Raw genomic sequence first — 27,555 nt, forward strand, 5'->3', positions numbered from 1 at the left:
GAGAGAGGTCTGAACTCAAGATAAAATTGTGTACCTCTAAAAGTGTGCTGACTTCATCACCAAAGAAATAAAACATTAAATTATTGATATCTCAGTTCTAAGATTGCTATACCTTTACTTAACCCCCACTTATTTGGATTTCATGGTAATTCAAGTTCAGATCAACTAAATTAACCTTCACAATGTATGAGGAAAAGGAACTGAGAGAAAATTAATAAGCAAATGAAATTGCAAAGGGTGTTTACCATCCTTTTCCAGAATTGTTTCCAGGCTCGTACAAGCAGCTCTTTAGCATATAGGTGTGCCTCTCTCTTCAACAAAGTCAGCGGTGCTTTTTCAGCCTTTATCAGGAAAAACGAGACCATCTCTAACAAGAAGTCTGCAGGGTTAATCTCTGGTGCATTTTGCCAGAAGTGTGTTGGCAGTGATGTAGTTTACTGAAGGCACAAGTGGCAACAACAAAGTAGATCAACTAAACGTGATAACGAAGAGCAGTAATTAATGTTCCTATGGTGCTTGACCATTTGCCAAGAAATATTGAACACATTCTGTGATTCCATTCACTCAGTCAATACGTTTGATGGCTTCTGTATTCCAGCTCCTAGAAACATAGACGTGAAAAAGTTGCCTCTCGCGTGAAGCTTAGCACGAGCCACACGACAACCTGATGAAATAAGTAGGCCAAGTGCTATTATTCTTCTTCTTTACACATGAGGACATTCTAAAGTTTAATTAAAACTTAGATTTAAATCACTTCTGTTCTAGGAATTTGGGCCCCAGATGAAATTTTCTCACTGCTATTTTCTTTCTCAAAGCTTTTGAACACTCTGTACTTCAATGCATGTTGTACCCTGAAGTATTATCTTCATAAATGTAATGAAATTCTGCAGGGGAAACTCTTTTGCATTTAAAAAATTCATTCCAACACTCAGCCTGGTAACCATGTGTCTAGAAGAAGAGCCATTTCATGTTATGAAGACACCAGTTAGAGCTGGTCTACCTTAAGTTACTGCTCTTACACGCCTGGTAAAGTCTTTGCTACCGTCAGAATTACTGTGATGTCTGACATGTATCAGCTTTTTAAAAAACAATCTCCATAACTAAAATACAATTAACTGCCTTTTTTTTAAACTCTATTTTTTAAATCTGACTTTTTACCATTTGCATTGAGGCACATAGTTACTGGAAATGAGAGAGGATTTACTTTATCAAGTTTGAACATAGCTTATAAGTGAAAAATAGTTATCATAACATCTTTAAAAGGCATATAAGCCACGTGGGAACTCTCTTCGGTGTATATGACTAGAGGTGGGTTTTATTTCTTCACTGAGAAAATCTTTCGTTTTAATTTTTTAAAATAAAAATAATTATGGCACAAGATTTTTTAAAATAAAAATAATTATGGCACAAGACCCTCTCTTCCCTCCTTAACTCTCTGGTAACTTCTGTGACTGTTGGAAGATAGATTCATGTAACAGGATGCTAAGGGGGAACTTGCCTGTAGGTACTCAGTATTGCACGTTCTAAAGAGAGAGCTGCTGCGAAGGGAGCCAGACACCCTACCTGGAGTTTACCAGCAGGTGGTGGATCCTGCCCTGCACAGTCAGCCTCCTGCCCGCAGAGGCACAAGATTGGTGCTGGGGGCGGGCCGGGGGGGCAGAGAATTGTCTGAGCCACTGTGGAAAGAACCGAGGCTTCTCCTCCCTTCCCATGGGAGGGGAGAGAGCGCATCCCCGTGCAACCCAAGCCTAAGGAGAAGGTCTCCAAGAGGAACGCTCACCCAGAGTGGGGGAACTTCTGGGAGCAGATGCACATAAACCAACCTGCACTGAGGAAGAGAGAACTGGAGGGACATGTCCTGGCAGAGAGGAGGGTTGGTCCCAGAGCAGGCTGCTCTGCATGGCAAGGATGTATGTATGTGCTGTGGGTGAGCAGTCAGGAGGCGGGGCTTGTGCACTCTCCTGCATCCCGCCCAAGGGGCGTGCACGTGTCCTACCTAGGAAGGCTGGGTGGGGTTGGGGAAAGTCAGGCTAGAGCCAGATTTCTCACAACAGGGACTGTGCAGTAGGGACACCCCTCCCCAGCAGAGACCTCCAGAGAACCTCCACAGATACGGTGGAACCCAGGGCGGGGCAGCTCCTGTAAGAAGGATCAGAGACCAAGTTAGTGTTACCCTGAGAAGCAGTGACAACCAGCAGGGAGAATTCAGCCACTACCAAGTAAAAGAGAGGCCCTTGTCCTCCTGTATCCTCCGCCCCAACTAAGTGCATGAAGGAGGTTGAGCTTGGCGTGGGGGGCATCCAAGGAGGACCATGCCACCCCACCTCGGGTTTCTTTAAGCCTCAAGACTGGCGTGTGGTGGGGAAGGGCACCGTTTGAATCATAAATGATATTGGAGTTTTATAAAAATGAATTCTTCATAACTCAAAGTGACCAGGAGGTCATGCAGGCTGCCCAAAATGTCACTTGGCCTATTGCCCACCAGGGAGGAGGGACCGGGCATGGCCCATTTGGGAGGAGTTGCCTGGAAAACAAAACTCTAAGGTATTTGAACCCCTGTGGAGTTGAGACTGTTCCATGAACTGGCTCCATTCATATATATTTGTTCCAGGATTAGCAAACAGCCTCCGTATAACTGAATATTCTCTCCGTCTTCTGGGGAAGTCAGTACTGGGCTGGCATTCCTCCCTAGCCATCCTGGCAGGCTGACACGTTGTGACACTTCCCTGTGTGACCACAGCAAGCCACTTAACCTCTCTGAATGTCCTTCTCTTCATCTGTCAGATGACAGGTGATCCCTGGTTTACTTCCAGCACTAAAAGTCTGTGAAAGTTGTAGAAGATGTAATTTCTGTAAAAAAACTATCTCAGAACTGTGGGTGACAGTGCTTTAAGGGTATCCTAGAAGTATGTTTGGCGCCGGTTAAGATGGTAATCCTGCTGAAGCATGGAATTAATATATTTAAATCAGATGACAGCTATTGGAGACGAGGCTGGGGGTTTAATGGCCCCAAGACTTAACTTGTTAGAGATTTAATTTTTGCAAAGAAGGAAGGGGAAGATGCCCCTGTGGAGAAAATAGCACGAAGTTTAGAGCAGAAACTGAGACTAGCAGAGCTGGTTTAATAGCAGAGCTGGTTGGAGGTGCCTTTTGGTCAGACCCCAGGTATCTTACTTTCTTAACGGAATGCCAGTTACCTGACAGTCTGTCCCCAGCAAGCCATCCAGATGACAGAAGGGATGGAAAGCAAAGATGTAGGTGTGTGTGGAGCTGCCTTTGGAACTGGAGAGAGAGATGTTAAATTTCTGGTGAGCGTTTCTGGGAGGGTGGAGGTGGGGGAAACATTTAACCAGGGATAAGCTTGCTTTTCCACAATGCATTTGCTGATGATATTGTTCTTTGCTGGGTTTCTAAACTGTATTGTGGTTACGTTCTTATCTCCTTCCTGCACTGATCTTTGTGCGCTCGGCTTGTGAATTCTGGGGATGTTCACAGTGCTTGGCTGAATAAGTTTAGGCGTTCTGCCATTTTCTGTGATTCAGTTTCATGGTGTCTTTTAGATGATGGAATTCAGGAAAAGAACTCTGTAAAGGTCAAGCCAGGAGTCTCGTTGGTTTATCTGGTGGTTTCTGCTATAACTCCTGGGAGGGTGTTGGTTCATTTGGCATTTGGTTCTAAGCAAACGTTACTGCCTTTTAATAATTGTTGGTTACTAGATTGTTAATGGTGTGGGAGAGAATCCGAATCATGGAGCAGATTCATTAGGCTCACAAACACCAAATGGCGTTCCCCAGAGTTTCTGGTTGAGGGACGGAGCTGAGCTTCCCGACCCCAGCCCCTCCCTGCTGTGCCTCCTTGGGGCCCCTCCACCACCACACATTCCCTCTGCTGGGCAGCAAACTGACACTTCTCCCTTGTTAATCACAGAGCTTTGCTCTTGAGAGCTCTGGAGGGGAAAAAATCTCTCCAGGTTTATCAACTTGAGCAATGACTAAATTAGGAAAGTCATTTTATTGCGTTGTTTGCTCTCAGTCATTTGAAGATAAGAAAATAAAAGTGTTTGACCTGTGTTAAAGATTTTTTTCCCATCCTTCTTGAACTTCATAAAAATATTTATCCTCTGAAATAAATGACATGAAGAGGGAAGGTATTTCCATTCTCTTCGGCAAATGTAAAACACAGTTTGCTTTTTCCAAGATGTGCGTGGATTGGTAATTTCCCTTGACAATACTAATGCATAAATGGTCTTTTTTTTTTTCCAGCCAACCCAAAAATGTTTTTAGGCAAAAGAATGACTTGAAAGTCAATTATTAAACCTCGGGTACCCTAAAAGGTTTTTTTGGTGTTTTGAGTTGTATTTTTTTTTTTAAGAAATATGATTCTTTGCTTTTTATTATTTTCCTCCTTCCCTTCCTTGATGCTACCTTGGTAGCTGCTGTGTTTTAAATATTGACAAGATGAGATAGTTTTCTGTTTATATCAGCAGTCGTCTGTCTGTGAAATATGGACGAATCAGAACGCTGGATTTCCTTTCTCAGCCATCCATCAGGTTCATAATGTAAGGTTACAAATGGTTATTTTTCTCTTCCTGAACTTAAGCTGTGTCGTGTGTTGCAAAGTGTCGTCAGTAGCTATAGGGACCATGTCCTGGCAATGCAGAAAATTTGTGATGTCTAACAACTCCTGAGATTTCTTTTGTCTCTTATACTTCATTCACTGTGCCTTGTGACTAGTTAACGTGCAAACATTGTCCTAAAATAAGAAACATACTTGGTTTTGAAGTCTACAGTTAAAATCTGTCCCATGTGAGTTTGGCTTTCATCCCAGGTGTCTGCGTTAACTTGCTTTTACAGGAAAAAGGAAAAGGGTAAATTGATATATATATACCCATGTATATATCAGTGTTATTCTTCCCCATTTTGTATTTCCCATGTTCATGGGCTATTCAGTCCTTTGTGCCTAACAATTCTCAAAGGTTCATGCACTTTACTTGTGAGAAATATTTGAGTATGATTTGCATGATATTATATATAAGTTTTATGCAAATATGGGAGGAGTATAGCCAGGAGAGGCACCATTACAGCTACAAAGTGGTTCTCAGCCTTTTTCTTTTTTTTCCACTTGACAGTACTGAATTGGTCTTTGGAATGCGTGTGAAATCATGACCTGTTTTACTCTGAGCTGCTTAATATTCAAATATTCACAGTTCACCTTTGCATACTTTTTAAAAATTCATTTTTGTTTGGAAAGTAAACATTTTAATGTCTGGTTTTTTTTTCCATTTTGTATTTTAAAATACAATTCTATTTTCACACTCCATTAAATTTCTCTTATTGGATAGCCTGCTGTCTAAGAGGTTGAGACATTTGGTTGAGAATCACTAAGCAGAGCTCTTGGGGTGGCATGCAAAGGGCCTCTTTTGAGGTGCCATGTCAGGCACACCCCTCCTCCTGTGCATGGGAATTTCTGGCACTTGGGGACCACAGTGTCTATGCATTGCCTGGTACTGATGCTCCAGTGACCCCGCAGTTCCTCCTGAACACGTAAATTCTAACCAGTGCTTTTTCGTGTTCAGAAGTGGCCATCTCTGCTCTTTATCATCAAAAGGAACAAATTCAACATAACCAGCTGCATTTGCCCAAACCAGCATTCTTTGTTGTTGAAGATGTTTTAAAAGAACTGCAGCAGCATCTTGCTTTCATGTGTGTGTGAATGTTTGTAGGAGACCTTTCCTTACATTCACATCCAAATACATGTATACGTATTTATAAGTATAGAGCTATATGTAGCCCTCTTCAAAGCTGTAGAGATAATGGAAAGTAAATGTGATCACATATATCATACATGTTTGGGTAGCCCACCTCTGTTATTTGTCAGAATTATTGAAAGTGAAACCTGAAAATAACAGTTGTCATTTAAAATCATTTTAGTTTTTCATTAAGTGTTCTCAGTAGAGAATAATGTTTGTTAATATTCAGATCTAAATTTACAAGCAGGTAGGTGGGAGCAGTTCCTAGTAAAAAAGATTTAAAAGCTTCTATTAAAAAAATCAATTAAATCCTAATTTTAAAAATTCTTTAAAGAATAATACAAGGCTTGGAAAATACCATATCTTCCTGTTCATGTTAGAAAACTAAGTCATGCTTGGAAAATACCATATCTTCCTGTTCATGTTAGAAAACTAAGTCATAATCATAGCTTTTAATTATCTACTGACATCCTTACAGAACTTTTTTCTCAAGAAGTAAGTAAGAATATAGACGATGTTTCCCCTTTGTATTCTCAGAACATACAGAATATGTGGTATCTTCAGTTTCCATTTTTGGGGATAGAGAGCTATATGATATGATGTTTTAGAATTATATGTCTGGTGCACATGAACTAAAACCTTGCAGTTTTACCACCTTTTGAAATAATGAAAAGATTAAAAGCTACATTTTAGAATCCGCCATCCAATAAAAATCTATGAAATTTTGCAAATTTTTTTCTGTGTTATAACTAAATTCAGTTAGCGGTTTTATACTTTTCAGCTGGTGGTATGAGACATTTAATTTAATTACATTATATTGGGTATGGCCCAATTATAATCCTTCAAACTCAGCAGGCTATGAATTTCTAGTTGGCAGTTGACAAATACCTATTAAGCAGAATCAATTCTCCATTTAAAACTTTAATCTCAAATTATGTTCTTCTTTCATATTGGAAGGTTAATTTTTATTTGAGCTTGAAGGGATAGTTAATAATGTACATTTCCCTCTGTTTAACTGATATATATTAAAGGAAATAAATACATACATATATGCCAAGTAAACAAGGTTTTAATCCATGGCCAAATTCTTGGACTGTTAAGAGCATTCAATACGTGAACCTAAAGAAAAGCTTTTTCTCTAAGTATTTTAAGCTTTAAAGAAATATCCTGAAGATATTTAGTAAGAGTGCCCTGGATCATTTTCATTTCTCTTCTGCAATTACTTAAGCCTTTTAAAAAGCACTGCCAGTCACTAATAGTTTACAATATGACAGACTTTTACCCCAGACTTTTTCGATTTTATTTTGTTATTCTAATTAAATAGTATTGCTTCATCGTAACCCATGTTTAGATCTACTTTTCAGTAAAGATAAGACTTGATTATAAACCATGATTTCAGGCAAAAGACTTTTTAAGTCTGTTTGATTTTTATTTAATATTTAACAAGCGTTTTTAACTGGGAAATTATTAATGTTTTAAACTTAACCTGAAGAAATACAGATAGTATCTAGATACGAATGTACTATTTAACAAGAGCTAATACTGGGCTTCACAGTTGAAATTATTTTATACGCGAGGCAAAACCCCGTATTTGCTTTTTGGTCTCTACAGCTCCTCCGTATTATCACCACTCGACCTGTTTCCTCCATAGCTCATTCCTGCTGTAATTCAGCCTCCAAAAGGACGGAGACCTAAGGCACCCTTGTTCTCTGAGCACTTTTGTTTTTACTGTCCATCAACCAGGTGAAGCTGAATCCCACCCCAAGGATCAAGGCCACATCTGCCCTTTACAATAGAGTAATGAGGAGTCCATCCATTCCCACTGAATTAATTCCAAAGAGAAGAGTCAACACGTACAAGCAGAGTCTTCTAAATATTCTTAGATCTAAGGTTAAAAAAAAATCAGTTGATGAATTTCCAGGAAGAAAGGAAAATTATATCCTTATAAATTCAATTTTAAGAACACTTTTCCCTCTGTTTGAAAATGAATTTCTGGAAATAGCGCTAAGTCTGACAAAATTCAGTTTCTATTTCCAGAAAGGTAGATTCAGTCCCTGTAGGGAATTTTTAAAATATTTGGACTGGAGCAAAGTTTCTGGGCCTCAAAGAAAATAAAGTAAGGATTCTGTTTCTCTTCCCTATAATTATCTCCCCCCATTGCACGTGGGGGAAGTGTGTCAGATCACTCTGGATTCAAAGCAGTGGTTTGTGATTTCTGGACAAAGTGGAGTCATAGGAGAGCAGATGATGGCGCTGCCTAAACAGATTAAATGGAAGCACCACTGATTTCTTCAAGTGGTTATCAAATAAGAGATGGAAATGATCTCCAGACTGAGGTGCTGTATGCTGGGGCTTGTAATTCCCAAAATGGCTGCTGCGACGTCTGTGGATGATGTAAATATTTGCATCAGCATTCTGCTTTAAGTATATGTGGAACTCACATTGAAATTCAATTATAAAAGTGCCTGAGTTAATTCAGCAATTAGAGAATGAGTTTGCATATGATTTGCATGCTTAATGTACAAACACCTCAAATGTCCCCAGAACCCCAGCTTCACCCCACCCATCCCCACCCCTACCCCCCAACCCTTGCCCCGCAACCCGTGGTACCCCCAGCTCCTGCCATGTCTGCTCAGGCTTTTTTGAAAACTGCCCATTGAGCTTGGCCAAGGTGAACCTCAGCTAAATGATGACAGGGCTAACGTGAAGATTGGATGCTTGGTTTGGGTTGTCACATCAGCGGACACTGGATCGAAGGATCTTTTGAGGTCAACCAGCTCCTTTTGTATCATTCCACGAAGTTGTGTGCAAACTTCTGTTGTTCCGTTAACAGTGTTACCTGTGACTTAAATGTACAACACCTGTTTGCTATGTTGTTGTTGCTTTATCAAGGGAGGGGGGAGAACAAGGGAGAAGGTTAATGGGGGGAGATTAGAGGATGATTTGCTAGATGTGGGGAGAGCTTTTAGTTAAGTACTCACAGCTGCATGTTTCCAGAGTTTTAACTGTTATTTAAAGGTTATTACACTCAGCTTCAAAAGAATATTGAAATTCGCATATTCTGCATTTTTAATTTTATACTAGTTTTTTTAAGAGCAAATCACAGCCAGTTGAAATAAAGACTGGAGAGATAATAAAGATCCAAACGTTTGAGAGAGAAGGAAAAGAAAAGATCAAAATAGGAAGTCAGAGGAAAACTTACTCCTAATTAATTAATTGCAATCAGTTATTGCTTTCACAAAATAACAGTTTGTATAAACATGAAGAAAAAACTCAAGAATGAGTCAGGGATGGGTCATAAAACATAGAATTTTTGTTTAAAAATGCTAAAGTAAATATTCCAGATAAAGCCTTAACAATATCAACAGACGGGAGATGGGAGAACGGAGCCCTGTGAGAGTAAATCAGCAACTAGAACGAAACTAACACACAGAGTAGCTCAGGGCAGAGCGTAAGAGACGAGCAGAGGAGTTCTGACTGGTCACACACTCTGGTGAGAAGCCAAGGAGATAATAGGAGGCTCACTTTGCTCTTACCGTGGTTGGGAGTCACCCATCTTAAGGAGAAAAGCTTCAGGCTCTCTGCTTCACGAAAAGGCTTGTGCATTCCTCTGCCTCTATGAAAAGGCCTTTGCATTCCTAAGGGGCTCTAGAATTCTTTTGTTTTTTAAAGCCAGTTAGAAATTTCCAGATGGCAAAGCCTATGCCTAACCCTTTCCAGAAATGACAGCCACCTCACATTCCTCCTAATGTAAGTCCAAACTGCACAGAAAAAAAAGTGGAATGGTAGTCCTCTTCCCCAAAACACACATCCTATTTAAGCTGTTCCTGGAGACTTGGGGCTCTTAACCTTTTGAACTTTCTAAAGCATTTCAAAGAATTTAATGAAAGTTATGGATTTTTCCTCCCAAAACATACACCTACATCCAAAATCTGGCATTCTTATTCCAGACTTCTTGAAAATCCTCCTTAAGAAACCCGTTTGCCAGTACTTCTGTGGAACTTTATCTCTAGCCAAGGTTTTATTTGGTTTTGGAGCTCAGGAGACCTCCTTATACTCTTCCAGCTCCTGAGAGAGGTAATTTCTCATAACTCTGTAAGACCAACCAAATCCAGGTTAGAAGAGAGTGGCTTTGGAAATCTGCCTGTTGTCTAGTTTTAGTTATGTCCAACAAAGAACCGAATCCTGAACAATCAGAATCTTTACGAGGGAAAAGAGTGAGAAATCTCCCAACACGGGCCTTTGACTTTATAGATGCTCATACTAAACTATTACAGTAATAAAACATAGCGAGGTTAACCTCATGGAAAATGATAATTAAAATGATAGACTGTCCTCTGTCTTAGGCCTGTCTTAGTGGGCGTTTATGTACTATATGATACACCGGCACATGGGAAGGTGCTTGTATTTGTGGTCAGGATGCTCAAGTACATGCATGTGCACGTATGACCAAACCTGGTATTTAAATATTTATTCTTCATTCATGCTTTAGGTTTTCTGAGGGAGGTAGCTGAGTATATCCAAGACAACCACAGTAGTATTGTACTGATACAAATGAATTCAGAGGGAAACCAGGTATCATCCATTAGTACATTTTTCTTCTAAAATTCTGTGTAGTGTCACACCTACTGTATCTTTTCTCCAGAGATATAAAATTATTCAGAGTACATGGTACATGTCCTAACTGGGAACTGAAATCTATGGAACTGTGTATTCTGAAATGCAAAAGCAATTCAAACTAAAAATTTCAAATAGTCAAGTTTAAAAACAGAGAAGTCAAAGATTGTATGTTCTTTTCTGTTGGAACAGAAAATTAGTAAATCGTTTATGAATAGCTTCATGTTTTATTTTAAAATTACTTAGCTTAGGGTGTCATTCTAAAAATAGAATAGGTCAACTTCTTTCATACCTCAAAAATTAACTCAGCTTTGGGAAATATGATGCTAAGACATATAAAACCATAACAAACATATAATATACATTTGCACATTTACAGCACACAGGTATAAGATGAACTCAGGCCAGCTATAGGGAATGAACTTGGCCTACTGCTCATGTTACCTCTAGAATAAATGTGATTTTCAGACAGGAGACTGGGGAGAACCTTCCATTACCTTGCGACCTCCAAACGAAGCCACAGCCTCAACTCCAGTGCAGTACTGGCAACACCACCCGGAAAAGCTCATCTTCCAGTCGTGTGATTACAAAGCTTTTGTAAGTTACCCAGAATTCAGTACTTGGGTACCAGCAGGGATAGAGGGTGCATTTCTAACCTGTTTACTTTTATATTGAAGGTATCCCCAAATGTCCGTCACTGAAATTCCTAAAATGTTTTCCCCTTTTTTTCTTAAAGTAGCCTTCTCGCCACAGAGAAAGTCCAAATAAATAGAGCTTTATAACCCTTTTAATCTTGTAAGCTTAAGGTCTGTTTTGTCTTCTTATATAGTTGTATATTTTAAATTAAATGTGATAAACTGCTATCTTAAAATGGAAATGAGTATAAATACAGCACATATAGACGTTTCCACTTACAAATCTCAAAACATTGAGTCTACTGCTCTATATAAATACCAGATTCTTTTCATTGTCATCATTTGGATTATATTACAGTACTGGGCTTTTTTTTTTTTTTTTTTTGAAATAGGAGAGGGAATCAGGCTTAGCTGAGAATTGTGAATGATATGAACAGGTAAATGTTCAAAAGATACCATTGGTTTGGGGACAGGTGGTTGTCATGACTACAGCAGGGAAAGTGGCTGAACCCAGGACAGAGCATTGAAACTCTCTTAAAAATAAATGTTTCAATTAGGACAAAGTTTCCTGTTACCTTAAAAGATAAGGATTTCACCACGATCATTTTCCTTAATTTGATGAAGATGTGGATGTTCTGATTATCTCACAGCAGTTTAGGCTTTTTTTTCATTTTGTGCTATCTGCACCTCTTTATATCTTGAAGCATTGGACTCATTTCAATAGCGGTCTTCCCAAAACTGTGGGATTGAAATGCCTCCCTCCTCCAAGGCTCAAATGCCAAATCCCTGAGCCTTTCTGAGCATGCCTTTCTTGGAAGGCTTTGACCAAACCCTCTGCTATTGTGCCCTTGCACAACCTCTTCAAGTCAGGGACCTCGCAGGTCGGTAGGACTGATTCCCAACCGAGTTTTTGCAGAGTGCCAGGGTCTCCTCAGTCATGTCAGGAAAATAATTATTTTAATGCACTCTTTTAAAAAAGACATATAGAGCTCTTTCTATTTTTTTAAGGGAATTAGAGAAAAATGATAAATGGAAAGAACCCTGTTGAAGCTTCAAAAGGTTGAAGGGGAGTCAACTGATAGAAAGGCAAAATAGACATTTTGCTAAAAACTATTTGCCCCCCCAGCCAGAATTTGAAGCATGCGTGACGATTTGTACCAAGGCCGTATTGGAGCCGATCACCTAACAGCAAAGTGGTTGGTCATTCCTGGGAGGAGACATTCTCATCCTTCTCCTGCCCCATTCAGCCCCTCCAGTGTCAGTTTGCACCAAAGACTCAGCTCTCTGGGCTGTGGAACAACTGTGAATGACATTCCCCTCCCCGCAGGCTCCCAGCCTGTTCTCAAGTGGATCAACCACAGGGCACACAGCTGTGAATGAAAAAGGTCCAAAACTGCATCTCTGCCTAAGAACAGCCTAACGTTAATTACCTATGCAGCCAACTAAATCCAAACGGGGGTGCATGTTGCTTAGCTTCTCAGCTGTCTCATACAACCCTGTAATTACATAGATAGTGACGTGATTTATTTTTGCAGACATAGCTGCCTCAAAAAAAAAAAGGGAAAACATTTTTAGATGCCCCCGTTTTGCAGTTAAATATGATCTGAAAGATGGCGTCTTTAGAAACTGCTACAGTTTTATTATAAAGAGCAATTTGCAGCTTTCAGAACTGTGCTTAATTCTGCTGCATTCTCTCTACATGTGCATTTATTTGTTAGGATTAGTTACTGTTAGTTTTTAAAAGTTATGCAGCAGCCTACAGCCAGGAAACCTGGCCAGTAGTACTTCTACAGTCTGCTTTTAAATTGCTACTCATATTTATATTCTGTTTTTCATAAATCGTTGAATTTTTTTGTATTTCAGTATTTAGGTTCTATGCTGATAAAAGAGCTCAGGGGGACAGAATCAACCCAAGATGCTTGTGCAAAAATGCGGGTAAGTTTGCCAAACAATTTTATTTCTAGTCACTGAAATACTAAGTACTGGCTGTGGATATAAATTGCCACTTTTCAGATTACTATTTTCTTCATCTGTTGGTCTGCTGAATCACATTGGTGTTATATAAAAAGGTGTTTGGGTTTTGTTCATGTTTTTATATTTGAGCTTATGTCACTGTAGTTTGAGCTGATGTCTAATTCAGTTACTCCTATTTTTAAAGATTTAAAGTAATTTTATATACATTGATCATTCTCCAGATTAGGAGAAAAATGACCTTTAGTTTACTACAAGAAAATATTTTAAGCACCCACTTGACAGTCTGAGAATATTTATTGAAAAGACTGCCAACTAACTAAAAATTAACAAATGCAGAATATTGAGAGCGTATTATAAAAAGCTAATATTCCTTATGAGTCTTCTTAATTATTCATTTTTTAATGTAAGAAAAACATTCAACTCTGAGCTGAATCATATAAGGACACAATGTTGACAGAAATGGCAATTCCAAATGTCTGTGATTGGTGGCTGCTGGGTTCTGACGAGTCTGTATTAGCCAAACCGATTCTCACTCACACTACAGATCCATGTGACCGTTTTCTTTCATGTGTCCTTATTCTTCTTCCTCCATAGCAGATGTGTAGAGGATATGGTGATATCTGACTGATGATACAAATTAAGAATATCGGACATAGTCCGTATAGCAACTAATCAGGGTCAAATTTAAGATCATTAGCAAGTGAACCCTAACTTTTGTCATTTATTTTATATGAGCAGCTTTTGGTGGGAAACACTTAAAAGCATATAATTTAACAGTTACAAAGGTAAACATGTAATGTCCATTGCTCACGAAAAGCTAAATACATGTGAATCTTCATGAATTTGACACCTCAGTATGTAATCGTCATTTTAATATTTTGATCATTTCAGTAGCACAAAAACTGAAACAGTTATCCTTCTATTTGATGTAGTTATACTTAAATTGTCAGGACCAGTGAATCTTTATCCCAGGTACTGTGTTTAGATGAAAAACACTGTGACGCATGCAGGAACTCAAGTTCCAGTTCTGTTGCTGCTTACTTGCCTTAGGAGTCAGTTTTTAGTCATAATAATAATAACTGGTAGCATTTACTGAGTAGTTACAGTGTGCCAATCTTCTGTGCTGAATACTTTGAGTGTTCAGCTCATCCAGTCTTTACTACAAAGCTATAAAGATTAGTACAATTGTTGATCCCATTTTGCAGATGGAGAAGCTGAGGCTTAGAGAGCTTAAATAACTTTCTCAAGGTCCGGCAGTAAATAACTTGCCAATCTGGGACTGGGTCTGTCTGACTCCAGAGCCCAAGCTTTTAACTACTACATTCACCTGCTTGTTCTGGGCCTCATTTTCTTAGAAAGTAAGGACATTGGACTGGATGCCCATTAGGGTTCTTCCTGGTTTTATAATTCTGGGAATCTTGTATAGTAAATATCCATCTGATCTAAATTATGTCACCAGTGAACAATAAGAAATGGGAAAGGTTTTCAATCATCAAGCCTCATAATAATTTTAGAGCTATTTATGAAGATGTCTAAGAAATTAATTTGGCATCTCTGACGTAATACATCTGAGTCCAGCCGCTTCGATGTGGTAATGAGCACAAATAGCTCATAGAGCACACAGCACCATTTAAAATACACCAAATCTGTGATTTGAATTTCAATTTTTTGAAATTAAGTGGGTCTGAAATTCCATTTGGATAGCAGTAGCAAAACCATTTTAATAGTCTCAGTGGAGAATAATTTAGTTAAATACTTGTCTATTGCTTAAAATGAAAAGGCCATCTATTTAGAAGCCAGTCTTCTGTTCTTTGGGGTGTTTTTCCAGTTTGCTGCCCTTGGTATTTATTTTGGGTAGTTTACATGAAGATAATAACTTTATTGCTTCTTAGGATATCATAAACCCTTATTTCCCATCTTGATTAAATAAACATCAGTCTCTGATACAGTAGCTGAAGTTGCACTCACTGGATTCACCAGAGCCTTTCAAAACCAGAAGCGTAGATTTGATCTGTTATCTGGAACTATTGAATTGTGAATTAGAGCCCTCACCAACTAAAAATGGTGTGGATCTCAACTTGCAGTTAATGTTCAGTTTGAACCTCCAGTTGCTGTTTTCTCTCTTTTCAACATGGTTGCATTTCAGCCAAAAGTCCCAGTGTAATCCAGTCTCCCCACGGGAAATACTTAAGGGCACAGATGATCTTAAAATTGATATACCGTAATGTCACTGGGCCAAAGTATGGTGCACTAAAACTTTACCTGGTTTCCTCTTTCAATTCAATTGAAAAAAAAAAAGTTTTCAATTCAACAGTATGAATTTTAGCTGAAATTAAAATTTCTTTCTCGGTAAGAAGTAAATCAGTGTAGTTCCTTCTTCTGAGAACTGTTTCCTTAAATGTGTTTTGTTAACAAAGATGACTACAATTTGGCTCCTGCTGTCACTGAGTACAATTCAGTGGAGGAGGCCAACAGGTTAACAGTAATTCTAGGAGTAGCAGAAGTATCACCATAGAGGTGTCTTCATGTTGCCATCAGGCATGGTCTCCTAAAATCAGTTTATTGGGATTAATAACAGTTAACACTTGAGAGCTGTGGGCCAGGCCCTGCACAAGTGAAATGTACATTAATTCATTTAATCATGAGATAAGTATTGCTAGTGTCCCCACTTTCCATATGGGGAAACAAAGGCCAAGGAAGGTTAAGTAACTTGCCCAAGGTCACCCAGCCAGTGAGTAGTGGAACCAGGATTTGAACCCAGGCAGTCTAACTCCACCACCCACACTCAAATGCCCAGGCTGTACCACCTCTCACATGTGCCAGTGGAACGTTTATTGTCCTGAGTTTTAAAATAGCTGAAAAGGTGGATCATTTATGTTGATAAAGAAATAACTTTAGGAACCCTCAAAGAGTGTGTAAGATTAGTACCAACTAAATTAAACCATTTAGGTACAGACATATGTAGTAATTTGGGCTACATTCCAATGTACTAACATAAATAAAAATTTCAGGAGATTTTTTTTGCATCCTTAGCAACTATAAATATTTTTTTCCATAACACTTACTTTAACACGTTCAGTTTGCCCCAGCAGAAGCCAAACACAGTTTTCCCTTCTCAGGTAGTCATGATTGGTTATTTTCTGAGTTTATATAAACCTGTTTATTCATCTCTAAGGTCCCATCAGTTCTGAAATAAAGATAATTCTACACTACTCTCCTGGTGTTCTATTATACACCTATTATTTCAATTAAAAATACACCATAATTAACTAACATGTGTGAGATGATAGTAATTCATATCATTCTACAATATGGAATCACTTCTCTCTTTGTTTATTCAGGTTAACCAGTCTCTTTCCTCTTCAAACTGTCTTAAGATTTTTTAATTAATAGACTTAACTTTTAGAGAAGTTTTGGGTTCACAAGAAAATTGGGCATAAAGCACAGAAAGGTCCCTCCATCACCACCACCCTCACAGTCTCCCCTATTACTAACATCTTGCATTAGTGCGGTACATTTGTCACAGTTATGAACCAGTATTGATATATTATTATTAACTAAGGTCCATGGTTTACATTAACGTTCATTCTTTGTGTTATACAGTGTTTTGGGTTTTGACAAGTGCATAATGTCATGTGTCCACCATTATGATACCGTACAGAATAGTTTCACAACCTAAAAATCCCCTGAGCTCCACCTACTCACCTCTTCTCTCTGCTGCTACCATAACGCCTGACAACCACTGACCTTTTTATTATATCCACAGTTTTGTCTTTTCCAGAATGTCATGTAGTTGGAATCATACAGTAGGTAGCCTTTTCTGACTGGCTTCTTTCACTTAGCAGAATGCATTTAAGGTTCCTCTGTGTCTTTTGTAGCTCACTTCTTTTTATCACTGAGTAATATTCCATTGTATGGATGTACCACAGTTTGTTTATCCATTCACCTATTGGAGGCCATCCTGGTTGTTTCCAAGTTTTGGCAGTTATGAATAGAGCTGCTGTAAACACTTTTATGCAGGTTTTCATTGTAAGATTCCCCCCGTCCCCGGAAGAATTATCTTCTGAATTGTGTTTAGTGAAAAAGAATCAATAGAAACTTGCAAGAAACCCTGATCATTTTTTAAGTAAAATTGCAGTTTGTGCCTTATCTTTTAGAGTTTTGTTTTGTTTTGTTTTGTTTTTAATAAAAGCCTACGAGACTATCCATGTCTTGATACTGAGGCATACTTTTAGGAAGAATAATTTCTATGAATTATTTTGCACCTTAGTGGTACAACTGGGCTGCTTATTTCCTTTCCCATGACAGCTTTACAGACATGTCTATTTAAAATTTAAAATTTAAAACATATTAGTAATATGTGAGGAGTTGTAAAAGATACCCGTTTAATCTGAACACATTCATTTAGTGCTGCCTTTATGTTCCTGGTTGGGTTTTCCAGCTAGATTTGTGCTCAGAGCAGAGTCTTCCCTTCTAAAAGAATTCCTGAGAGGAATCCTAGCTCTGCGGTCCTGAATACGATGCTACCCTAACATATTCCCCACAGAACATGGAACCTTCCCTCTGTCACACCTCACATCACACTGTGTGACATCTGGTTACGCCTGCCCTGCGCCCCTTAGAAGGCAGGAACCGTGCGTGCTGTATCCCCAGGGTCTGCTGTATAATAGCTACCTTAGGAAGTAGCTGTGATGGTTCCATAAAGTAATGCCTGTGAAAGGTCTAGCTCAGTAAAATCTTAAAACACATGACCTCTTCCTCCAAACGTTGGAAAAACAAGTAAATTGATGGATAGATTTGCTTTGGATTATTTCATTTGTTTTTCCACACCTCTGATGGGGTCCTTACCCTGGTTTTCTATGTATACAGTATGAGAGTATTCAGAAACTTAGGGACCCCTGCACTCTTCTTTCCAATTTTTAAAGGCCATTGCCAAAAGCGAGAAAATAATGAAGGAACACTGTAGATACGATGTTATATGTAATCTTGCATTTCATATTTAGGGGAGGTAATTTGTTCCTAATTCTATTGGGAGTTGCTTCTTTTAACTAATGTGTCCACAGGACTGAACTTTACAAAGCAATAAATAGATTGCTTGGGCCTTTCAGTTCTCTTTGGCATGATTAGCTCCCACTTCAAGATTCCAAGAGGTACAATGTTTGGTGAAATGAGGGATTTGTTCTGGCAACAGGAGGTCCTACTATTCCATTTTACCTCCCTAGACTTACTCATACCCCATCCCCTAACCCTGAGTTTTGCCCCAGGGAATACTTATCACTAATATATAGCACTCTCTCACTTCCCTCATTAAATATACCATAAGGAAACATCTGCTACTGTAAGAGGTAGGCCATTCTATTCAATTTAATACTCTGAAATCTGACCTTCCCTAATCCCATAGTTGACGGTTAGAAATGTTCACAGGTGTCACAGGTGTTTGCGTTCAAGGACATTTCCCTAAAAAAAAAAAAAACAAAAGAAAAAGAAATATCTGTTCTCAACTATAATAAGGTAGAAATCGGCCTTTCTGATGTAAGAAAGGAAATATTTTAAAATTATGTTTAAGTCAGGAATAAGCAAATCTTCCAGTGTACTTCCGTTTGGGGACCTCTATTTCCCAAAGGGCTTAGACAGTTTCACCATGGTTCGGACTTCTTGTTGAGTCTGTTCCCTTTAACTTTATATGATATTTAAACTTTTAATCTGGAAGCAATTCTGAAGTTGAATTTTAATATAGATTTCCAAATAATCATCTGTGCCTTGGTTGAAGTGTGAAGAGCATCTTTTTTCTGTGCTTGCAAGGAAAGAAATTAATGGCAGAGAATGGATTGGAAAGCTTGAAGAAAGGTAGATTTTAGAATCAGGTGGAAATGTTAAATTAAGAGGCCTCTTTCCTTAGGAGAGGCTCAAACTGAAGTCATGTTTAGTCCTTCTGTCCTCATACAAATCCCTTCTATGAGGAATTGTCATTTTCAGAAATAATTTCAGGGACTACTTCTTAGGAACCAGGCTGGGAAAAAAACCTATAAACAACTGTTTTTTAAAAGTTTCTGTTGCCCAAGTTTCAGGGAAGAATCAAGTTTTATCTTTCACTCTCTCAAAAGTACTGCACAAAATAAATACAGGTCTAAGCCTGTAAGCTAAATACAGGTCTAAGCCCTTGAATGTGGTGTGTGTGTCTGTGTGTGTATTAAGATAGCAATACACACAACGAAACAGCTGCCCTTCTAACCCCTGTCACTGTGCTTTGCTCGTGTGTACTTTTTGCTTCGTGAGTATTGTATTTTCCTAGGAGTCTTCCCAGTGGAACACCAAACGGTCCCAATCACCTTATCCCATATCATCTTCATACCCCAGTTCTCTTTACTTTTTATTTTTGTTTTTATTACTCTCGTTACTGGCTTTTGTCCCATGTGACACCCTCACTGCTCCACATCACTGAAAGATGTCATCCGCCTCTTCTGTCTTTAATTTCCACTTGTCTGAAGCTCTCTTTCTAAACATAGTGAGTCAGTTGTTTTTGGTTCAGATATATTGTTCTGCTGAACATTCACTGTTGCAACCACCATTTCACTGCAGTCCGAGCATGTTCCGTAGAGATTATTCAGTTACGCTGACAGATTTTGATTTTACTTCTGCCCTCCTTTGCCAGTGGGGTGCTGTGCTTTGAAAAGCTAAGCAAAAGCATTAATCCTCAGAATAACAGTAATAGCCCAAATCTATTGATGTTCACTACATACTAGGCACTGAATTATGTCATCTCACAGCAACTCCACAAAGGAGATGCTATATAAACATACCCATTTTACAGATGAAGTAACTAAGACTAAGGGAGGTTAAAATACCTAGCCACATAGTTTGAAAAGGGTGGAGCTAAGACAGGAATCCAAACATACCCTCCTGTGCTCTTACTGTAGTGAGTAGAGGAGGCCCTGGAGGAAGGAGCTTATCATTGGGTCCCTTCAAAAATTCAGGATGACACCACACACACACACACACACACACACACACACACACACACACACACACACACACAACTCTGAAGCAGTACTTAAATGTGATAGACTGAAAAAGTCCCTGTGTTTTGCACATGTTTACAGTTGACTTTTCTAACTTAAAAAGTCTTAAATTTTTTAAACTTTACATTTGCTTCTTACAAAAGCAATACACATTCATTATTATTCAACTTTCAAATAGGGATATAGAAAAGAGAAATAAAAACAACTGTAGTTTTACCACCCAGAAGTGGTAAACACCCCTCTGTTAACACCTCGTTTGTACATAATCCTCCAGACTGATTAGTTATGCATTTATAAGCATCACTTCTCTACAAAAAATGGAAATATTCTGAGCCTGTTTATAATCTATTTTTAAGTACAATATATTTTGAAACATTTTTATTCCAATAACTATTCATCCCCAATATTATTTGCACTGGTTGAACAACATTCCAATCCATAACTGAAACAAACTTATTTAACCAGTTCCCCTTTTTGGTCATTAGGTCATTTTCAATTTTTTCCAGTTATAACCAATACTATGGGTAACATCCCTATACCTAAGTCTTTTGCAGCTGGTCTGATTATGTCTTTAGAATAAACCACTAAATGTAGAATGACTGGGTCAAAGAGTATACACGTCTTGAAACTCTGGGTAAGTATTGCCAAACTGCCTTACAAAAACGTTGTTCCGATTTATACTCCCAGAAGCAGTCCAAGAAGACGCATTGATGTTTGCTTGTCACACCTCTCAGGGGCATAGCTTAATATCTTGGCTGTGTTCCTAGTTGAGGGTGAACTGGGGAACTTTTACGAGAAAACGTACATCTCCAGCGTGACCTCTGGGCTTATCAGCTCTATCTGGTCAGCATCTGTTCTGGACATAACTCTAGAACCTGTCTTCAGGACCCAAACTCTTTATTTTATGTGCAGAGTGTTTTATACTTTCACAGTCCCCGAGGAACCAAGGGTGAATTAAATAATACTTGTTAATTGCTCTGAAGACCAAGAGCTGCAGCTAACTGCTAACTAAGGATTTTTGGAAATCACTTGTCAAGTGAAGCATAGTGTGTTTTGATAAATTAATGTCTCTCTGAATTAATGTTAAGATGCAGTACAACTGAGTCTATAGGTACAGCAGCAGAGAACAGTTCTGACAGCGACTTTCAATCATATTGATCAACTGCATCTTTAGAGCAGAAGTTCTCAAAGTGTGGCCCCCAGACTGGCAGCATCAGCAGCATCTGGGAACTTGTTAGAAATGCAGAATCTTAGGCCCTACCGCAGACTTACCGTCTCAGTCTGTTTGTGCTGCTGGAACAAAAATACCGTATACTGGGAGAAACTTATTTCTCGTAGTTCTGGAGGCTGGGAAGTCCAAGATCAAGGCACTGGCAGATTTGGTATCTGGCGAGGGCACTTTTCCTGGTTCATAGATGGCCGTCTTTTCACCATGCCCTCCTAGCAGAGGGGGCAAGTGAGCTCTTTCAGGCCTCTTTTATCAACACATAATCCCATCCATGAGGGCTCCACCCTCATGACCTAAGCACCTCGCAAAGGCCCCACCTCCTAATACCATCACATTGGGCGTTAGGGTTCAACAAATGAACTTTGGGGGGATGCAAACATTCGGTCTGTAGCGCTTACTGAATCAGAAACTCTAGGGGTGACACCCAACAGTCTGTTATTTACCAAGCACTCCATGTTATTTGAATGCTCTCGAAAGTTTGAGAACCACTGCCTTGGTCCACTGGGCATTCCAGTAAGGCTGCTGTGTAGATAGGCTATCCTGGTAGAACATTTTGCCACAGCGCCTGGATACCAGCCAGGGCCAGAGGAATAGAGATAGAGGGCATCGCTTTGTGCCACGCAGACCCGGCCAGGGTGTGTGAGTTACTCCGCGGTACAATAGCCGAGTCTTATGCCGGAGGAGGAGTTTGAATGGCTGCTGCTTGCCCACTGTCTGTTCTTGTCACGTGGCCTTACTTAGGCTCTGTATTCGCCCAGCCTTTGGGTCAGAGTCCTTGTGACCAGAAGAGCCCTTGAGAGGTCATTTACCCTCATTTTCCAGCCAAATGAGACTTACCCCTAAGTCATTAGGGACAGATGAGGGAAACTATTATTAAAGACCAGATGGAGAAACTTCCCAGCTGTCCCTAGTAATCATTCTGTCCTCTCAAGAAGTCTTTCCTTCTCATCTCACTGCTTGCAGTTTGAGCCAGTTTCCTGTTGCCAAAACGAAGTGCTAACCCTTCCCTCCTTGAAGCTGAACGCTTCCCTCCTTGAAGCTGAACTTCACAAGATCTGTGGCACGTTTGCCACGCCATAGGAATCTCTTGGTGCATCTCTAGTCACATCCATGGTTTCTCCTCCAAGTTCTTCAAAGCCCTCCATGCCTGGCTCTGAGTACCTCGGCTCTCTGAAAAGTCTCCTGAGTTCTCCATGTGTCGAGAGGCTGAGACAATGGTTCTTCTTTATAAAACTGGCTTCTTCCTCGTTACTGTACATCAATTCATTTGCTCATTCCTTTAACAATCATGGATTTCAGCGGCTTTTAGATCAAACCCTATGAAATTGCTGATATTTAGCCATTTTTGACCCTGAAAAATGGTAACTTCATAGGGTTCACCTGAGACCATAGGCTAGTCATTAAGAGCGAGACAAATCGAGAAAGGTGTGGGCCGTCCTCAGGTGCACAAGGGGAGCAGACAGCCCCGCCCCAGAGCGGCGGACGCCGAGGGACGGCAGAGGCTCACAGAGCAGGCGGGGGAGCAAAAGGAAAGGCGTCCCGTCAGCTAGGAGGCCAGAAAGTGACTTTGAAACTGAGCTTTCCCCAGAAAGTGAAAGGGTAAGAGTTCATTTTAAATGGCTGATTTGCCGTCTGTGTTTTCTCTCTTAATAATCCCCGCAACGTAGCTGGTTTTGCTGCACACAAAATCACCACAATATTGCTTTTTTGGTGTATTTTTTTAATCATTTGAAAGTCACTTGAGGCTACCAAACATAATTGTTTGATCCTATTTTAATTTACTTGCTGAAACTGAATATAATAATTAAGTGTTGAAACTAAGGAAAATATTATATGGCAAAATTAATAGTTATGACTCAGTGCTGAATATCTAACTAGAAAGCGTTCTCAGGGTAGCCGTGTGTAGGTTAAAATATGCTCTAAGTTCGATGGCAGTAGACCATTGGGAAATCTGTGCCAGTCTGTGCTTAAAATACCCTGGCAATTATCGGGGTATTGTAAGAATGAAGGGTCGGTGACCTTCTCCCCGTGGACTGCCTCACTCCTTTTCCTCTCTGTGCTGATTACTGGGCACTATTGATTCCTGTGAAGGGCGTAAATGTCACTCTGGACTCAAGCCCAACATTACAGCTCACAACTGAAGTGCTTCCACTCCCCGTTATAAACCTCTTTGCTCTCATTCACACTTGTGAAAGTCCTGCTCTGAGACGCAAAGGTCCCTGCAGTCTCACAAGGATATTCTCATACTGTTGATTCTGCATTAGAAAATGAGAAACTATTGATATTTTCAGGGTGTGCTGTAAGGCTAGAACAAAAGCTCAATGGCAAATTCTTACTTGATACAAATATTCCAAGCAGTTCATAATTTGTAATTTAAAAGGAAAAGAAAAAAGATGGTGAATTTTTGGATTTGCCAAGGTTGATTCATTCCTTGGTGAATCCAAAAATCCCTCTTGGAAAAAAAAAAAAATGCTCTGAAAGTGTTCAGTTACTTTTCTAATTAAGAACAATATTTCGGGTGTCCACCTCCAGATAGAAAATTATGATCCCTGTTCTGTATGATGCTTAAAAACAATATAAATCCAAGTGCTAAATAAAGGACTGGCTTTAAGTTGAAGATTCAAAAGTTGCATTTTATTTTAGGTTTCAGAAATGTAACATCTCTATATAACTAAATACTGTTTCTCTTAGCATAATAAAAGGATGATCATCTTAATTCAGGAAATTGTGAAGAAAATACAATGGAATACCACTGTATTCTTTCAGCTTTCAGTGGGAGAACAAGATGCTGCAAAGGTTAAGTTAATTTGGGGCATTACCCGTCCGTAGCTGATTAGGTTTGCAGAGGGCCTTGTTACAAATTAGTCTCTCCTGTGAAGCTGGCACTGAAGGGAGGGGATTTGAGGACTCCAGAAAACCTCAGAAATTCCACAGAGTGGGGCAGAGTAAAAAGCAACTAGAAACAAAAGGGAACCACAAAAGAAAGTTTGCCCTGAGCATTTTACTGAGGAAATGGGCCTGAAGAAGAGAATTCTGTTTATACAAATAAGTAAGGCTTCAATGTTTAACATACACATATGGAAGTATTCACCATCCAGAAACGCAGCAAAGCATGAAGATAGGTCATAGAAACCAAGCAGCCTGAGAGCAGATGCTTGTAACGTGAGCAGTGGTGTCCAGACTACGTGCCTTCGTCCCTGGGCAGGAGAAGAAGAAGGTGGTTACAACACTGAAGAGAAGCTGGGGAGGGTGGGACTTCAGCTGCCTGGGATCAGGCTGAAGCGCCGAGCTCGCATTTTGATATCTGAAAAGCCTTCCTAAAATGAAGCGCTTATTGGATTTCTTGCCTCCCTGGTTAGCCAGTGAAGACTCAGTATATTTACCTTCTTTCTGTGCGCTTTCATCTTTCATTAAAATTATGTGTGAATAGACCTCTGTAAAGCTCTGTAAAGTACACCATCAGAAAATCCTCTAGATTCTAGAGTCCAGAAAGAGGTTGGATCCGTATCTCTTGTAGAAATATAATCGCCCTAACAGAGGTGCATTACCCTGAAGACCTCCCACAGCCCCTTTGGACTCTGTGGCTGCCAGATCCATCTTCTTCTTATCTTGACTCAGTGGAAAAAGAAGCACAGTTCGGGCTGCAGGTTGGAACCTGTGGCCACCCCCAGTACCGCCATTCCTAGAGGCCTGTGCACAGCCTGCATCGTTGGGACCCCAGTGCGGCCTCCAGTTAGGAAAGCAGGGATTCTTGCCACCCACGAAAGAGAAAGAAATGACCATCCTTTATCTTTTCTTCTTTGTTCACCTTGGCTGGACATACGATGTGAAATCTTTGTATCAGGACAGAAATCACTGCGGATGCCCTCATTTCAGCCTCAGAGCCTGTGTCCTGACCTGCCTGTCTTTCTAGCTCTCTGCTCCCCCTCTTGGCATTCATCGCACAGTGTTCTTTTCTGTGTCTGCTGTCACCATTGTCCTGAAGCTGCTCTTGATAAAATCAGCAACAAATTTTTCTACTTGCCCAAAGCAGGGGTTTCACCCAGTAAAAGTAGCAGCCACTCCTCTGTGTACCAGCCGCTGTGCTAGGCACAGATTTTTAGGCCTTTTTAGTCCTCCTGGCATCAGGCACTGCTCCCACCTTCTAAGGAATCTTCTTGACTTGTGATACTGCTGTCAGGTTTCAGGTTCCTTCAGCGACTGTTCTTTCCCGTTTCTTAAGTATTAACCATCCCCTGAGGGGTGAGTCTTAGACCTCCTCTAGTTCACTCTCTGAGCCACTTTATCTGCTCCCATATCCTCAGCCACCCCGGCAATGTAGTTGGATTTCCAGATCTGATTCTTATTTCCAGTTTCCTGCTGGACATCCCCACCTGATTATCAAACTGATAATCACATTCAAGAGGGTTTCATGCAAAAGCGCATTCCCCTCCAGTGTTCCTTATCTCGGCTGATGGCCTCTTTGTCCCGGCATCCTCCCGCTCGCCCATCTTCTGTCCGGATCAGTCAGCAGATCCTCTTGATTCTTCCTCATCAGAGTGGTGGCTCCCCTTCCATTCTCCAGAGTATCCACTGCAACTCAGGTGCTTAGGTTCTCCGTTGAATTTACATCACAGCTTCCTGCCTCCCTGCATTCAGCCTCTAGCCGTTCCAGGCCGTCCAAGCACCAGAACCATCTTTCTGCAACAGAGATCTGGTCCCTACTTAAAAGCTTCCAGTGGATCCCAGCTTGGTGGAGTAAGTCACAGTCTTCCAAACCTATTGTACCAGCCTCATCTCCCACCAGTTACCCAAACCCACTATGTTATTTCTCGTTTCCAGATGTTTATGTGTGTGTTGATTGTGCGGCTGAAACAGCCTCTGTGTCCTCTTCTGCCACATGGAAAATTCCTATCCAACCTTTAAGAGCCAGGTCAGTCACCCCTAGCAGGCAGCCGGTGTTGGTTGAATGAATGGACGAGGACCTGCCCACTCCCTCATGCAGAGTGAGGCTCTTCCTGCTCGGCACTCTGGAAGGTTCTGTTCACGTCTCTGTCACATTTGTCAGCATTAGCGTTGAAGCTGCTCTCTGTATCAGGCCAAGCCAGGAATGCTGATGTGTACTTCATGTGCTGCTGCTTCCTCTCTCTCTCCCATGGCAGACGTCGTTCCCAACCCTCCTTACCACGGAGCCCAGACACAGGCTCAGAATCCTTCTCAACACAGCACTAGACGACCACTTTCAGCAGACCGGAGTCTGCACACAATCTGAGGTCTGGGTGACATCCCCCGAAGAAGACTCTGCATTTTTCCAGCACATGGGCCACCTACCTAGTATAACCACTCAATTGCTGAATGAATGACAAATGGGTTTTTCTCTTTTCTTTAGGGGGTTTTTCTTGATACTACATGAAATGTTGGTATTTTAACCTTAGGTTACGTGTATATTATTTCATGTTACAGATAGATCTGTCCATGAGAATGTATTCACAGCAAGAGATGAGCGAGGTGATTTGTTGAAACCCATTGTTACTCTCTGCAAAGAATTCTTCACACACACACACACACACACACACACATTCAGTCTACCAAACCACTGCCTGTTCCTGCCCCCTCTCTCTTTACAGATTCAGCCCACGGCCTTGCCTTACAATCAGCACGCTGCATGTTATTTCCTCTAGCCTTGCCTTCACTTTATCTTGCACATTGTTAAGAGTTGGTTGGATAAAGCATTAAAAAAGCTACAAGTATCTATCCTTACATTCCAATTTCATAATATCTCTTTTTGGCAATCACAAAAGAAAACTGGTCTGGGTAATTTTAAAACTAGTTAAAAAGCACTTTGAGGGAGCTGCTTTTTTCTATACTGTATGAAACAATTAATATTAAATAGTAATACTCTCAGTAATCCATTTTCTTTATCTTTGACGCGGATATAGTAGCTATCAAAAAGATGTGTCAAAAACAGCCAGGAAAATGTGAAGCACCTTCTCCATGGCTCAAGTGAAAGATGAAATATAATTATCATTATTGAGTTCAATGAGTTCCATTCACACTATCCAACCTTCTTTCATTCTGGTCCCATTTTCAGAGTTTAAAAATGGAAAATGGGTAAGAGAAATGAAGAAATCAAGAAAGTTCATATTTTTCTCGGTTTCCTTAATGTACATAAGACAGCTGGTTGTGGAACACAAAGCAGAAGCTTCTTGCGTGTCAGTCATAATAAGACTGTGCAATGTAATGAGCGGAACGATGAGAGAACAGTAAAAGCAGAGGAGAGACAATCTGGAAAAGCCTGCAGTAATCTCTAAAATAACAGTTTCACTGCATCAACATATTGTCTGTAGAGCCTAT

The 27,555-nt window shown here is 40.1% G+C and overlaps 1 protein-coding gene across 18 annotated transcripts in view; it reads left to right on the forward strand.

Annotated features, from left to right (window-relative positions):
- ANKS1B (ankyrin repeat and sterile alpha motif domain containing 1B) overlaps positions 1-27,555 on the forward strand; it is a 1,150,138-nt gene that overhangs the window by 1,082,565 nt on the left and 40,018 nt on the right. For 11 of the 18 annotated variants that reach the window (XM_082419292.1, XM_082419289.1, XM_082419300.1 and 8 more), the window contains 3 exons: positions 4,484-4,558; positions 10,835-10,963; positions 12,865-12,936. In XM_082419292.1, coding sequence (XP_082275418.1) covers positions 4,484-4,558; positions 10,835-10,963; positions 12,865-12,936 — 276 coding nt within the window. The remainder of the gene's footprint in view (positions 1-4,483; positions 4,559-10,834; positions 10,964-12,864; positions 12,937-27,555) is intronic. The other 7 variants (XM_082419290.1, XM_082419291.1, XM_082419293.1 and 4 more) reach the window with 2 other exon arrangements.

Source organism: Balaenoptera physalus (genome assembly GCF_965194825.1).
Source record: "Balaenoptera physalus genome assembly, chromosome: 13".
Classification (NCBI taxonomy): Eukaryota; Metazoa; Chordata; class Mammalia; order Artiodactyla; family Balaenopteridae; genus Balaenoptera; species Balaenoptera physalus.